General features: G+C 47.6%; 2 protein-coding genes across 5 annotated transcripts in view; both read right to left on the minus strand.

Annotated features, from left to right (window-relative positions):
• The window catches only part of LOC100753238 (protocadherin gamma-C5), a 161767-nt gene that overhangs the window by 22617 nt on the left and 122642 nt on the right, over nt 1–16508 (minus strand). Inside the window, exon 1 of one of the 4 annotated variants that reach the window (XM_027398058.2) lies at nt 10382–12986. The exons of the other annotated variants lie outside the window; for them this stretch is intronic. Coding sequence (XP_027253859.1) covers nt 10382–12811 — 2430 coding nt within the window. The 5' untranslated portion in view covers nt 12812–12986. Of the gene's footprint in view, nt 1–10381; nt 12987–16508 lie in introns of those variants that run through there. 4 annotated transcript variants of the gene reach the window in all.
• On the minus strand, nt 216–5817 carry Pcdhgc4 (protocadherin gamma subfamily C, 4). Its single transcript, XM_035440176.1, has one exon. The coding sequence runs from the start codon at nt 3952–3954 to the stop codon at nt 1354–1356; it is 2601 nt and encodes an 866-aa protein (XP_035296067.1). The 5' UTR covers nt 3955–5817; the 3' UTR covers nt 216–1353.

Genomic DNA, 16508 nt, shown 5'->3' on the forward strand with positions numbered 1-16508 from the left:
CCAAGCGCTTGGAATGCAGGAGCTGAAGTCTCTTATGTCTCCTTCCAGCCTCTTAAAACCTGCTCTGAGCTTTGCCTGCCTGCAGCCTGTCTTAGTCACCAACCGGCGGGGGTGGGCGGGGGAGGGGAGCTAGATGTAAGTGGAGCTAGGGAACTGGAGGAGGGGGAGGAGAGGCAGGCAGGAAGAGCAGATCTCCCACCTCAGCTCTAAGTTTGATTGGCCAAAAAGTCTGTCTGCTCTCAACCAATTATGAAGTCTCCTCGGTCCTGGAAACCTTGGGAACAGTCACTGAAAAATCTGTCACGGAAGCCTCCTACCTCCCCACTCATTCGGGCGGCAGGTTGATTCAGCCCCCTTGGCAGTGAAGTTTGGTGGCTCAGACAGCGCTCAACGGGGAAGATTAAAATGGCACAAGACTCCTTAGTGTTCTGTCCCACCAACTTCCTGCATGACTTCACAAGCTTCTACTGTTTTGCCCGAACCTTGTGGAGATGTAAAGTCCACGTGGTGTCCCTCCGTCCTTCGTCCCCTGCCACACCACCCCTAAATACTCCTAAAGCTTTGTCAGAACCTTCTAAAGTCTTGCCCTGCTCCCCAGAAATGCCTGCTGATGATTAAAGAACTTAGCTTTCCCAGGCCCCAAACTCAAGAGTGTGAGCAGAGCCCCATAGCTGATAGGAAAGGGAACACTTCCAGGCTGATCTAGGTGACCCTGGAGGGTGACCAGAGGCTAAAAATGGCCTCTAGGCTTTATAGTTTCACTGAATTCAAACCCTCCCTAGAGATTTCCAGAATGTCCATCTCTGTGAATTCCTTAACCACGAATCAATTTTCTGACATTGAGGGACTTTACCTACTGCTTCTCCCCAGGAGGTAACAGACGCACCCCACCCCCCACCCTGTTCCCAGTTTACTGCATCTAGCTCACCATGGGGGTCGGGGGAGGGGAATAGCAGGAGTCCCAGAGAAGGATCTCTGCTGTCACTTTGGTCTGCACCGTTCTCCTCCCTTGGTACATCCACAGCCCACATTGGGCTAGAGAACACTAGACAAAGGGGCAAAGATTTTTAGTCTACCACCAAACCAATTGGAAATGGTAACAGAGTTAACATTCTCCAGCACACAACCCTCCCATTCAGAAAGAACAGAGGAAGAAGTACTTAGGGTTAGGTGATTTCCTGGCCCAGCCCGAACCTGTGCATGATACTTTGATCTCCTAAGTTCTATTGGCATGCTTCTACAACATCTTGGTTATTGATAACTAGTTAATTTATTTCTTACTCTCAAATGTGGGCACTATGCACCCCAAGTTCTAATATATGTGCATTACTCACCCCAAGTTCTAATCATCAGTCAATTCAGAAAACACTTGTAGAACATAGCATTTACAATGTAGCCACTATGGGCTCTTCCAGGGAGGCCAGTACTCTCTGGCACTTGGCCCAGCCATATGTCTGGATCACAATAACCCCCAAGCATTGGCTGAGCCTGTAAAGGTCTCACCTCTAGCCCATAGAGAAGATCAGAGGGTGGACAGCTTGGGCGCACAGGCTCCCCTGCCATAGGTGCACTGGGTGACTTCACCATCATGAAGCTGTCACTCCGAGTGGGTGCGGAAGCCAATGGTGTACAGCCATGAGAGTGGCCTCCCACATCCACAAACTTGATAGGATCTTCCGACCCTAGCTGGATTCGGAGGATCCCATTGGAAGGAGGAAGCCCCTCCCTCCTCCGAGATCTGGTGAGACAGGCACAGGTGCCAGCAGGAAAGCATGTCACTCCACAGGCAGCCCCACGAAGACACTTAGAGAGCAGTGCCACAAAAGAACCAAAGGAGACAAAGCAGATTGCCACTAAGGACACAGCCAAATAGAGGGTTAGGCGGGATTCTCCTTCCCTGGGAGCTGAAGATTCTCGAAGATCGGGGACAACTGGATGAGTGTCTTCCTCTAAAGACACCAGGAGAGTAACAGAGGTAGAGAGTGGTGGGGTACCACTGTCCTTCACCACAATGACCAGCTTCTGAGGGGGGAGATCAGCTGGGATGGGAACAGCTGTCCGGACTTCCCCTGCATATCTGGAGACTGCAAAGAGACTGGGATCTGGGGCCTCCAAGAGCTGATAGGAAACCCAAGCATTGTAACCTGAATCCAAGTCCACAGCTGTCACCTTTGTGACTAGGTGGCCAGCACCAACTGATGGAGGCAATGCTTGGGGACATAAGGAACCGGGTCTGGCCCTAGGGCGTAGCACAGCTGGGGCATTGTCATTGAGGTCCAGCACAAACAGGCGCACTGTCACAGTGCTGCTGAGAGGTGGGCTGCCTCTGTCCCTGGCCTGTACCTCAAACTGCAGTGTTTGTGTTTGTTCATAGTCAAATGACCTAGTAGCATGAACAGCTCCTGTCTGGGGGTTCAAAGAAATGAAGGAAGAAGCTGACACATCTCTATTTCTGGGCTCTAAGAGAGAGTATGAGATTAGTGCATTTAAGCCAGAGTCGGGATCAGAGGCTGCAAGGGAGCAGAGCAGGTCCCCTGGGCGATTGTTCTCAGGAACGAACACCTCATGTGACCTCTGGAAGAATGAGGGTGGGTTATCATTCACATCTGAAATATTGAGGAAAATAGTCCTGTGAGTACTCAGGGGAGGGTTCCCAGCATCAGAAGCAGTAACCATGATGTCATAACTCGACCTAGCCTCTCGGTCCAAGGGTCCAGCTGTCACCAGGGAGAACTGGTTCCTGAAGGCAGACTTGAGGGCAAAGGGTAAGTGGTCAGGAATGCGGAGGCTCACATCTCCATTTGACCCAGAGTCAGGGTCCTGCACACTGATGAGTGCCACCACAGTGCCAGGTTCTGCACTCTCTGGTAGAGTTCCCAGCTCTGAGGTCACTGTGATGTGGGGGGCATTGTCATTTACATCTAGGAGATCCACCCTAAGGCTGCAGTGTTGCTCCATGGCTGGAGAACCCCCATCGCGAGCCCTCACATCAAATTCATAGTAATTCTCACTCTCAAAGTCTAGAGGCCCCTGAAGGGTAAGCTTTCCAGTCGTGGGATGAAGGCTAAAGAGGTTTCTCACACGATCAGGGGTGTGACCACTGAAAGAAAAGGTGACGTTACCACTAGGTCCCAGGTCTGGGTCAGAGGCATTGAGCTGGATGAGCACCATGCCCGCTGGTGCACTCTCCAACACGCTGATCCTGTAACTGGATTGCTGGAAGGCTGGGGCGTTGTCATTCACGTCCAGCACTGACACCCGGAGCTCCGCGGTGCCAGATCTAGGGGGGTTCCCTCCATCCACAGCAGTCAGCACCAGGCGGTAGTCCGATTGCTTCTCCCGATCCAAAGGCTTCTCCAGAAGAAGCTCTGGGACCAGGCTGCCGTCGCTGCGCTTCTTGACATCCAGGGCAAAGTGTTCATTGGAGCTTAGTCTGTAGCTGCTAATGGAATTGCTCCCCACATCTGCATCCTGAGCCTTTTCCAAGGGGAAACGCTGTCCTGGCGGAGCTGCTTCCCCGATTTCCAAGTCCAACTGCTGCCGCGGAAATCGGGGGGCGTGATCATTCACATCTACGATCTCAACCTCTGCTCGGTACATTTCCAAGGGCCCTTCGGTTACAAACTCCAGGGGCACGATGCAGCTGGCACTGAGCCCACACAGTGCCTCTCGATCGATTGGATTTTTGATGAGCAGGGCTCCGCTGTCCAAATCCACACGGAAGTGTCTTTGGTTCACCTCTCCAGCGACCTGCAGCCTGCGAGCTGATAGACTCTCTGTATCCAGCAGAAAATCTTGGGCGACATTCCCTACAAAAGTCCCTTCCTGTGACTCCTCTGGGACCGGGTAGCGAATCTGCCCAGAAACGTAGCCCAGGTGGCAAAAGAGGAACAAAAGGGTAGCCCCCCACCAAATTTCTACCCAGCTTCTCACCTTGCTGGGCATTGCTGCCATCCGCTAATGCTTTACTTGGTCCGGAGAAGCCAAAGAAGCTGACCCGCCCCTAACAGCCACAGCAGCTGGAGACACCTATCTCCTTCCCCGCGCCAGGTCTGGCGCGGCTCCGCCGGCGCAGCAAGGGTTACGCGCCGTTTTTTGCTGGTGGCGGGGTAGATTTGTCTGCCTTTCACTATCCGATTGGCAGGCAGCAGCTCCTGGGCTCAGCCAATAGGCTGAGCAGAGAATGTCCCAATAGCAGCAGGGTTAATGCGTCGCAGCATTGGGAGGAAACACACACACACACCCCAAAAAAACAAACCCCTAAATATAATAAATACCAACGTTTCTTTCGACCTTCCTCCTGCTCAACTCGCATTTGTGTCCAAGGATCGTTACCATCGTGGAGAGGCAGAAAACATTTATGAATTTTCCCCCAACACATCGATTCACCCCGCCCCTTTTCGCGGGGAAAACAGCTACCTCCTGAGCCCTAGCAACCTGCATCCCTGGAAAACGAGTGGCCGTTCGAGACTGGTCACTTTGTTCAAGCCAGTGTTGTCATCAACCAATATTCTAAATGAGTAGCTTCCATCTCAGGCTGGTCGTGTTAAAGCTATAGAAGCACTGCATATTCTCAAAATTCTGCTCCTCCCCAGACTACCTCTCTTTGCAGAGAGGCTTATGCGTTAATGAAGGAAATTAAATTTATACAGCACACATTTTTATTGTAACAGAAGGCACAACAGAAACCAAACCTCTTATTCAGACATTTGCTACAACAGGAAGCTACCATTCATTGATTTCAAGGACAGTATGCAAGTAGGTGGTGGAAGCCAGAATTGGGAGCCGTTCCAAAACGGTAAGAATCACTGTCTGGGACTTCCTCAGGGCTAGATCTCATTACCTGACAGAATGCTAATGTTCACAGATTGTACAACTTTCTTGAATGATAGGGATCAGCTACCACCAACGTTGTGCCTACAAATCCTCACTATTTGACACCACAGTATTCATGATATGTTGTTAATTACCAACAGAGACCATTTCAAAAGAACAAGCCTTTCACTTGGCCCCAGGGGACCTCTTGTAGCTGGAGACTTAATCTCACCCCACCCCCACCCTCATTCAGACCTCTTAGCAGCCTGCCCTACTATCTTGCCACAAGCCCATAAACAGCACATTTTTACATCAGAGGTCCCTGAAAGCTGTACTCTGACAGTAAACACACCAGAGAAAGACAAACTCAGACAGATCTCAAGTATGAGATATGTTAATGCATTCAAATCCTTGCCTAGATTACCAATAGCTACCAAAACGAGCGGCAGATAGAAGTGTTCTTATCCCCATGCATCGTCCCTGCCCCCATGATCTTCTTGACTGTGCTGAGGTCAGCAACAAACATTGAAATCTCACAGGGAGAGATCTGGCTATCCTGTGTTCTTATAAAAAAGAAAAAAAAGCCCCTCAAACCCAAAACACAAAAACAACAACAAAGCCGCTGCACCTCCTCCCATGGGAGCAATGGTGGTCTGAGTGAATCAGCCTGGTCCACAAAAGTGTTGATGTCAGAAACCACTATCTTAGTGAATCATCTACTCAGTTGCCTGGGTGTGAGGGTGGGGAGTTTCCACCATTGACTTATTCCTGCCCCTTGTTTCTTAAGTCCATCAACAAGCCTGAAGACTTTATGTAGTCACCTTCCCCCATCGGCACTGCCTTTGTGCTGGTTCCAGCATCTACCAATAGTCTCCAGTATTGATTGCTATAGCTGTTTAACTGGTCCCAGCCGACAACCCTAATATCTCCCATCCATTTTTCTTAAGGCTGCCAGAATAATCTCCAGAACAAGAAAATTAATCTCCAGACCAGGACAATGGCATAGTGTGTGTGGGGGGTGGGTGGGTGGGTGTGGGGGTGGGGGGGTGTGTGGTCTGTGGCCTCATTATAGGCCAGCCTTGAAGAGGCAGTTTTTCTGCAATGATTATTTTGTATGGGATTAGAAAGTAAAAAACTACCACCAACACTCTTTGACATGACCTACAGGTCATTCAGGATCTAAGACGCACCACTTGCCTTACTCGATTATCCATACAGACTGATTTACACACACTTTATGGCCCAGCAGTAATGAACTACCTTTATCCCTCTGCAAGGGATTTCCTACAAAGTCACTCCTTGGTCTCTTTCCTATCTGACAATTTAAATTTTAGCTCTTAACTAAGCCATCACCACCACCTCTATAAAGTCTTGTCTTCTCCAGGCTTACTTAGGTGCTCCTTCCCCTTTCCCTCCACCATTTCCTATAGAATGCAAAGTACATCATCTACCTACCTCCCTTTCTTCCTTTAGACAGGGTGCTGGCTAGTTTTATGTCACTTGACACAAGCTAGAGTCATCAGAGAGGAGGGAGTCTTAATTGAGAAAATGCCTCCATAAGATAGACAAACCTGTAGAGCATTTTCTTAATTAGTGATTGATAAGAGAGAGCCCAGCCCATTATAGATGGGACCACCCCTGGGATGGTAGTCTTGGGTTTTGGGGGGAAAAAAGCCTGCTGAATAAGCACCATGGGGAGCAAGTAAGCAGCATTATCCATGGCCTTTGCATCAACTCCTGCCTCCAGGTTCTTGCCCTACTTGAGTCTTGAATTCCTTTGATGATGAACTGTGATGTGGAAGCTTAAGCCACATTGATCCTTTGCTCCACAAGTTGCTTTGGTTATGGTATTTCATCACAGCAGTAGTAACCCTAAAACAGGGTCTTACTATGACTTGTCCTGGTTGGCCTTGAACTCAGAGATCTGTTTCTCAACTGCTACAAACAAAGGTACAACCATGCCCCAATCCATTATCTGTTTATTTATTTATTTATTTTTGTGTATGTGTATCTATCTCTTCTGTTAGCCTGTGTACCATAAGAAGAGAGTGTGACTTCTCAACCTTTCAGCGTCTAGCAATGTAGGGCTAATACACCATGGACATTCATATCATTTATTACCTCAACAACTGCTGCTCAAAGACTTACAAAATAGTATTATATTTATTTCTTTTTTTCTAAAAAATTATTTCATGTGCATTGGTGTTTTGCCTGCATGTCAGTGTGTTGAATCCCCTGCAACTGGAGTTGCAGACAGTTGTGAGCTGCCATGTAGGTGCTGGGAATTGAACCTGGGTCCTATGGAAGAGTGGCCAGTGCTCTTAACCACTGAGCCATCTCTCCAGCCCCTTATATTTATTTTTTTGATGGAGGACTTGAAGTTCAGCCTGGAAAAGAAACTATTGAAAGCTGAAAGAACAATACATGTAATATTATATGGTATTGCAAATTCACACTAAAACAAACACAGTCTGCTTACTAGAATTGGAGCATCATAAAGCCCCAATTTTACATATCCTTGATTTGACCTTTTATGCCAGGTATTATCCTACTTCTAGGTTTTTTTTTTTTTTTTCAGGGTTTCACTATGTAGCTTTGACTCTCCTGGAACTTTTGATGGTCCACTTTGACTTTGAACTTATAGGCATCTACATCTTCCTTCCAAATGCTGGGATTAAAGGTGTATGTTACCATACCTGAATCTCCTGCTATTTTTTTTAGTTTAGTTTTGTTTTTTTAAAGATTCTATTAGGCAGGGTGGTGATGGCACACACCTTTAATCCAGCACTTGGGAGGCAGAGGCAGGTAGATCTCTGTGAGTTCGAGACCAGCCTGGTCTACAAGAACTAGTTCCAGGACAGCCTCCAAAGCCATGGAGAAACGCTGCCTTGAACTGCTCCCCCCAAAAAGATTCTATTTATTTATGAGTGTATGTGTGTGTGCTGGTATGAGTTAATATGCACCACATGCATGCAGGTGTCCAAGGGTGTCGGGGGCTTCAGATGCCTTGGAACTATAGTTATGGGAACCTGCTAGCTGCCTGATATGTGTGCTGGGAGTGAAACCCAAACCAGGTCCTCTGCAAAAGCACTAAGTGCTCTTAACCACTGAGCTGTGTCTTCAGCCCCTTTACTTCTATGCTTTAAAAAATAGCTTTATTGCAATATAATTGATATACCACACAATTTACCTATTTACCTATACCTCAATGGCCTTTTGTATGTCCATCCACCCTAAATTGAGGGAACTATCACCACAGTCTAATTTTGAAATGTATTTGTGCCACCCCCAAAGACCCAGTTCCTATTGCTCAGTTCTAGTTTCAAAGAATAAGCCATAGTGCAGCATATGTATGGTCCCAGTACTCAGGAGGTGGAGACAGGAGGATCAGGCCAGTTTGGGCTGCTTAAACAGACAGACAGACAGAGACAGACAGACAGATACACACACACACACACACACACACACACACACACACACACACACACACACACACACAAGCTTAGATGCTAATGATTTAGGAGATTGTCTCTTTAGGTGACTGAAATGCCATAGTAGGCCATACACACAATTCTTCTGGAATTATTCTCTTCTATTTTAAATTTTAAAGCTGGAAAGTGACGTGATAGTATTTTTGTTTTTATTTAGGCTTGGTTCAATAAAGTTGGCTCGTGGCAACTTTATTGCCACAGAACAACATTCTGATGTTCTGTGAACATCAGAATGACAGTGACTCTCTCCTTCATACAATACATGATGGGCTACCAGGTTCCAGGGCAAACGTTTTCAGCTGTATGTCTGCATAGTGGAATCACCTGGGCCTCTTTCACACTCAGAAGCTGCACTTTAACTGATTTGAGATGTTGTCTCTGTATTGGAATTTTCAAAAGGCTCACGGGTGATTCTAAGGGTCACCCAAGTTTGAGAATATTGTTCTAGGAAAAAGGTAGTTGCTTCTAGGCTGACAGAAGAGCAGCTTCTTCCGTGTGGCTGTCACCTTCCTCAGTCTTTTCTATGTGCCCCTTCTTTGCCAGCTTAGGCTGTCTTCATGTTTGCTCATTTCCAAAGCGTGTTCAAGCTTTTGGACAAAGACAGACTAGTCGTAATAATAATAACTAATAACATTTAACCACCATGACAACCAGGCACATGCAGAATAGCATCAATCGGTCCAACAAAGCCATTATTGTTCCCTCTTTGCATCTAAGAGACTTTGAAATGGAGACTGAGCAGCATGTGGTCCAAGACTCACTGAGATCCTCTTTTGTTTAACTGCCAAAACCAAGAATTGTCAGCAATAGCTGGGCTGTGGTGGTGCATACCTTTGATCCCAGCAATCTGGAAGTAGAGGTAGGAGAATCTCTGAGTTCGAGGCCAGCCTGGTCTATAGAGTGAGTTCCAGGACAGCCAGGGCTACACAGAGAAACCCCGTCTTGAGAAACAAAACAGAACAAACAAGCAGAAACAAAGCCCCCCCCCCCAAGAATTGCCATCAGTAATGTACTTAGTTACTGGATACCAGCGATTCTCCTACAATTGAGTGTGTGTGTAGCCTGTGTCAATGGGAAGCCTTCGTAGTCACCAGCATTCCCTCATGCATGAATGAATGCTTTACCTTCCCATGGAAAAGAATGTAGCTCCTTTTCCCAATGGGACCACACCTAGCTCACACAGTGCTGGAGAAAGATCAGGAAGGAACACTAGAGACTTTCCACTTGATGTTCTTGTGGGCCATCTAGATTTATTTTCAAGATGAATTTTATTTTTGGAGTTGAAATGATTAGCTTTGGGTATTATAGTTAATTTTTTGTCTTTATATTTTTATGTATTTTCTCAGGTTTCCTGCAATGCTCATTATTAATGTTATATTTGGTAACATGTCCATTATTTCCAGTAATGTGCTTGAAACAAATTTTAAAGGATGTCTAGAGCTGTATAAATTATCTGAGGAGGATGTATAAGATTGTGCAGGCTTATTGTACAGGTTATATTTAAAAAAAAAACATTAGTTTTAGAGGCAGGAGGATCTCTGAGTTTGAGGCCAGCCTGGTCTACATAGTGAGTTCTAGGCCAGCCTCAAACAAAGAAACAAACCAACAACCCCTACCCCACCTTCATCACATTAGTTTTAATGCAGAAGATGTAGCAAGCACTTAAAAGGTGGACAGAAAAAGAAGTTTTTCTGCTGACACCGGTTAGAGGTGTCCGGAAGCTCATTTCCAAAGCAAACCTTGCTGAGCTCTGGGCGCTGAGATCAAGTGCCCTTAGCATGAATGGTTGGGTGTGATGGCAAGAGTGCTGAGGGTGTGAACTGAGTCCATGAATGAGTCAAACAAGTACCGTCATCTTGACACAGGACCACAAAGCACACTCTAGCCAGCCACTTCCCCCCACAAGCATTGCTTGATCTAGGTAGGCTAAGGCCAAAGTCTGGAAGCATGCTCCGAAAAACCATTGCTATCGTTCAAAACAACAGCAACAACAAAGCAGATCCATGCCTCCCTTGAATGTGGTGAAAGAATCGAAGAGCATAAAAGCATTTCAGAGAGGACTTGCTAACTCTTACCTGTCCAGGGGGGGCGCTCTCTGCACCCAACACCTGTCTATAAAACACCGGATCGCAGCTTCGCAGCGTGTTCTGGCGACTGGCCAGTGGGCTGGCGGCACCAGGTTTCTTCAGCAGCGGGTCGCTGCGGCGCGAGTCCGTGGTGAGGTACACCTGATGGTACAGGTGCGGCGGCATCAGGCCTCCTCGCACCGCGTCTGCGTGCAAGGAGGGCCCTGGTGTTCGGTACAGGGAGCTCACTGGGGCTCGGTACAGGTCCCTAGACCGCTTCCACTTGTAAACTTTGAAAATGATCACTCCCAACACTGTGACTGCGAACCCCACAGAGACCAAGATTAGAGAAAGAAGTAGGTAAAAGGTGAGATTTTTATTCTGTTCTCGGGGAGCAGAGCCGGAGGGGAACTCAGCCCGGGCTTCTGGAGTCTCCTCAGTTACTGACACAGTCAGGGTGGCGGTTGTGGAGAGCAATGGTTCTCCATTGTCTGAGATCAAGACTGTGAGAATCTGCCTGGGTGAATCCGTGTCCTGGACTGGGCGAGCAGTGCTGATCTGACCGGTGTGTAGTCCCACGGCAAAAAGGCTCTGGTTGGGGGCTCCCAAGAGGCTGTAGGAGAGCCAGGCATTGTGCCCTGCATCAGCGTCCCAGCCTACCACCCGTGAGACCACGTGGCCCGCAGCTGTACCTCGAGGCAGCATCTCCACCGAACTCTGGCCAGGCCGGGGATACAGGACCTGGGGGGCGTTATCATTGCGGTCTGTAACAAATATGTTCACGCTAACGTTGGTGGCCAAGACGGGGGTACCCCCGTCGTTTATGTGAGCCGTTAGTTGGAACTCTCGCTGACCCTCGTAGTCCAGGGGTACTAAGGTTGTCAAGACTCCACTGTCACGATTTATTGTGAAATAGCGACCCACGAGCCCAGTTTCCGCTCCTGGCTCCAAGAGAAAGAAGGAAAGGCGGGCATTGTGCGGGGCATCTGGGTCCCAGACACTTAGGTTTAATATAGGAACTCCAGGGGGGGTATTTTCCTCAACATACACATCGTAGGAAGATTGGGAAGACTGAGGAGGATTGTCGTTGACGTCGGACACTTGGACCCGCACCGTTGTAAGAGCTGAGAGAGAGGGAGTTCCCGAGTCTCGAGCTGTGATGCTGAGGTTGTATTCTGGCATGGTCTCGCGATCCAGGGCTGCGCTGGTTTTTAAAGTGAAGTAATTCTTGAGGGAAGAAGTCAGGCTGAAGGGGAGACCCGGTGGAACCTCACAGGTCACCAAGCCGTTCTCGCCAGCATCCAGATCAGTCACACTGAGCAAAGCGATGACAGTCCCCAGAGGGGCATCCTCAGGGACTGGGCTGTACACAGAGGTGACTGTGATCTCCGGGGCATTGTCATTCACGTCCACAACCTCTACCAGTACTTTGCAATGCGCTCCTTCGGGATTGGCACCCTTGTCTTTGGCCTGGATGTAAATCTCGTAGAGTTTGGTGTCTTCGAAGTCCAGGCGACCCTTGATTGTCAGCACCCCGGTTACAAGGTCTAAGGCGAATAACTCCCGCACCCCGGCACGATTGTGGCTGCCGAAGGAGTAAACGATTTCTCCGTTGAGGCCTTCATCCAGATCAGTTGCACGAACCTGGGCGACGCGCGTGCCGGGGGGTGCATCCTCCCGGACGCGCGCCCGATACAAAGACTGATTGAAGGTGGGCGCATTGTCATTCGCGTCCAGCACTGTGATACGAATTGGAAGGCTGGCGGAGCGAGCTGGGGTTCCTCCGTCCACCGCAGTCAGCACCAACTGGACATTTGGCTCCCGTTCCCAATCTAGGGCGCGCTCCAGGACCAGCTCTGCGTATTTCGTGCCATCCTCTCGAGTCTGCACACGGAGCGCAAAGTATTCGTTGTGGCTCAGCTCATAGGTTTGTAAAGAGTTGCTTCCCACATCGGGATCGTGCGCGCTCTCGAGCGGAAAGCGCGTCCCCGGCGCCATGGCCTCGCTAATCTCCAATTTCATTTCCCCGGTGGGGAAAGAGGGATTGTTGTCGTTGATGTCCTGCACCACCACTTCCGCGCTGAACAGCTCCAGTGGGTTCTCCACCACCAACTCCAGAGTTACAGTGCAGGAGGGCAGCGTCCCACACAGCTCCTCTCGGTCCAGACGATCGTTGACGAACATTTCTCCAGTCTCCCAGTTCACCTCAAAGAACCTACGGCTAGCTCCGGACACCACCCGGAGCCTGCGGGCCGACAGGCTGCCGAGATCCAAACCAAGATCCGTGACCACGTTACCCACGGGGAACCCCTTCTCTCTCTCCTCCAGGATCTCATAGTGAATGATGGTGGAAGCCTTGGTCAAGGCAGCTAGCAGAAGCAAAACTCCCACCGTTCTCCCGGGGCTTACCAGTCCGCTGCTCCGGGCCTCTGCGACCATCTCACTCAAAAGCGGCTCCTCTGGGCGGGGTCCAGGTGGTCCCGGAGGTTTCGCAGAGAAACTTTCAGCGGGTTAGCGCTTGGGCGCTGGGCGCCGAGTCCGACATGGCTTTCTGGGCGCCGCTGATTTGTTCGCCCGCTGTTCAGTCTCTGTCTCATCCCGGGGCGCCGAAAGGGGACGGGCCCGGGCCAGATCTCCAGCGTCTTCATTGGCCGACAGCGGCACACAGAGTCCCAGCCAATAACTGCACGAAGAATGCGCTAGCGCCGGGTTCTTTGAGCAGGACACGCGCTCGCGCCAGGAACTTCACTTTCCTCTGGCTGCCTTCCAGAGCTTCCTGTCCAGCGCTCCGGCAGCTCCAGGAGAGCAAACACCAATCTTCGAGCTGATCTGCCCACCTCCCAGCCCGACCAGGCCCGTTAAACACTTTAATCAGATTAGTCTTTGATCACAAGAAAGGGGAGCGACCCAAACAGAAAACTGGAAAGACGCCAGCAAATTGGGTTTGTTGGAGGGCGGAGAAGCAGCCGGACTCGGCTTGGAAGGAGAAATACGTATTTCTGGGGAAATTAATATTACTTTTATGGGCTGTGGGATGTATGTATCTTAGAGGTAGATTCTGCCTTTGCATGTGTGTGTGGGTTTCCTCTCCACCGAACAGCACCTCCCCATAAACCCACAGTTTTATCTTTCTCCAAAGGAGACTAGAATTCGTTATCTCCTCAGGAAAGCAAACCAACAGGGCTACTATTTGTTGTTTTAACTCTGTCCTGACATCTTAATAAGATTAAGATTTTATTTCCTTTAAATTGGATATCATCATTGTTTTCAAGGATACTTTTTAAAGAAAAAGAAAAAAAAGCAACGTGAAATTTCCCTACTTGTTTTTTTTTTTCCCAACCGTGTAATCTCAGTTGGCTAGAACATGATCTCTAACACTCTCTCTTATGGGATTAAACATTTTCTTAAGGTTCCGAGTTCACACTGGTAATAAATCTACCTCAGAAAGAGAAGGGAAGTGGGGGTGGAGGGGCAGGCCTTACGGTATCCAGGACCTCTCATAAAATGATTGAAATGATGGGTGGACACACTCAATAAATTCATTAGAGAAATACAAAGCTTTAGCCACAGAATGAAAAGTTCTACATTGTAGTTACCAAACAAAAAATGGCAATGGTTAGAACAAGGAATACAAGTTAGCTATGAAATGAGGCAGGGCTTGGTTATATGTCTTGGACAAGAAACTAACCTAAAGGTTTCCAGAATCCTATCCTGTCCATGAGCAGAGGAAAGTGCTTGGTACAAAGTAAACCTCCACTAATGATGGGAAGCAATCCGCTAGGTGCTAGACATGAAGCTCTTTCAAGTGAATACCTTGTCCTTTCTGAAGTGTAACTAAGCCTTGATTGCAGGCAGTGAGGTAGCCAGAGAAGATAGAAATAGAAAATGCACATAGGATTTTTCTGGTTTAATGAAAAGCCATGCCCTTAGCACTAACCCCATCCCCCACTCCACAGTTTTAAAGTCAGATCAGGTGGCTCATGCTTGTAATCCTGAGGCAGGATGATTGCCATGAGTTCCAGGCCAGCTTGGGCTATACAATGAGACCCTCCCCCCCAATTAAAACAAAACCAGATTTAAATACTTAAGATGACAGTTGGCTAGACCACCAAGAATTGTGATAGACATTAGGAGACGGATACAATAGAATTTAGAATTTGGACTACAGTCCAGCTGCTTGCTAGTCAAAGTGTGAGCACCAATATCATAGGCAGGCACTGGGAGCTTGTCAGAAGTGAAGAATTTGCACTTTACCAAAATACCTGACTGGTGTGAAGACACACTGAAGTTTGATAACAGCTAAATTTGGTTGATTATTCAGAGACATGCCGATTTAATTTGTTTTTGTCTGTTCACTATCACATGAATCATAATTTGGATTCTGAAAGCTTTTGAGGGGGAGGGTATTGGGAGTTGAACCCAAGGTCTTATGGATATAAGACAAAGCAAGTGTTTATAGCTGAGTTACACATTCCAGAAACCAGAAAACTGGCTTTTAAAATGCACACCATTCTTATACTTCTAGGGCCTCTTCACAAAGCAGCAGACGTCTCTGCTATTCCTCTCCACAGTAGGCAGGATAAACTTCTCTAAATTCAATTAGGTCATATATTTCTCACAGCTACTCCTTGACTTCAGTGTTTCTTTTGAAATACAATACCAGACCTTTTGTATAGAATCCATATCCTCACCTCTCTCTCTCTCTCTCTCTCTCTCTCTCTCTCTCTCTCTCTCTCTCTCTCCATTACATTGCTTTCAATGCAGTCATTATCCAAGCAAGACCCTTTGTGCCTCAGGACCTTCACCCAGCCTGTTTTTCTCTCAGGAAAGTATTTTTTTCCCCTTTGCTTTCTTATATCCCAAATCTTTTATGTCTCAGAAAACAAAATACCAACTAACCAAACAAACAAACAAATGGGCTGGGGGTGTAGCTCAATTGGTATAGTTCATTAAGCTTTGGGTTTGAGTCTCAGGGCGTGCAGACACACACACACACACACACACACACACACACACACACACACACACACACAAGTTAGGCATGGTAGTGTCTGCTTATAATCCTAACTCTGGGAAAGTGGAAGCATGCAAGTCAAGAGTTCATCCTTGGCTACAAAGAATTTGAGACCAGCCTGAGCTATATGAGACCCTATCTCAAAACAAAACAAGTTAAAAATTTCAGGTTTTGCTTAAAAGCAGGATCCTTTGTTGGGATACCTTACTTTTTTCCATTGAACTTAGCACAACTTAAGATTTCATTGATTTTTATTAGCTTATATTAACTGTACAAAGTAGAGGGTTTCACCGTGTCATTTCTGTACATGCACGTGAATGGACGTTTATCATGTTTCCCCTCTGCTATTTTTATCCTCTCCTCCCCTTCTCTCGTCCACCTCCCCAGCAGTCCCCCTTTTATTTTTATATCCTTTCCTCTCCATCTCCAGGTAGCACTTGTGAGAGAAAATACGTGATACTTGTTTTTGTGAAGCTATGTAAAAATAATAGCAAGAATTGACAAATGAGATTGCATTAAATTATTTTCTAAACATGCATACCTTTCCCATCCCAAAAGAAATGAAAAGGAAAAGAGAGTCCTGGGACAGGAACCAAACCACTTCTGATGGTGACTTATAGTCTCTCCCAACCCTTCTAGTACAGTAGTCACTTCATGCTGTGTGTGTGTGTGTGTGTGTGTGTGTGTGTGTGTGTGTGTGTGTGTGTTAGGAATCAGGCCCAGGGGCCTTTCAGAAGGCAAGCACAGAAATAATTTAGTAACCTGAGACTCTAGTTGGTCGGGATGTGCACACAGTAATAACAATGTGCTTGGCAGCACACACCTGCACACACTATTCACAAACACCTCTCTCTAGCAACCCGTACAATGTACCTGCCTCCTAGCATGGAACCTCTACCTGCATCCAGCTGCTCACATGCCTCATTTTGGACAATGGAGTAAATTTTTCCTCTTCTTAAATACCATCAACTTGGATGGATTCTCTTCAATTGCACTCCACTTATGTCAGTGTTCATGAATGGAAAGGCTAGGTGTGTGTGTGTGTGCAATAAGGCAAAACTGTGTTCCTAAATGAACTTTTAGGGATACTTCCCTATTTAACATCTCACCACTATGCATAAC

Source organism: Cricetulus griseus, chromosome 2 (genome assembly GCF_003668045.3).
Source record: "Cricetulus griseus strain 17A/GY chromosome 2, alternate assembly CriGri-PICRH-1.0, whole genome shotgun sequence".
Taxonomy (NCBI): Eukaryota; Metazoa; Chordata; class Mammalia; order Rodentia; family Cricetidae; genus Cricetulus; species Cricetulus griseus.

Coding starts and splice junctions, on each gene's coding strand:
- Pcdhgc4 (XM_035440176.1), bottom strand. CDS start 3,954: ATGGCAGCAATGCCCAGCAAGGTGAGAAGCTGGGTAGAAATTTGGTGG.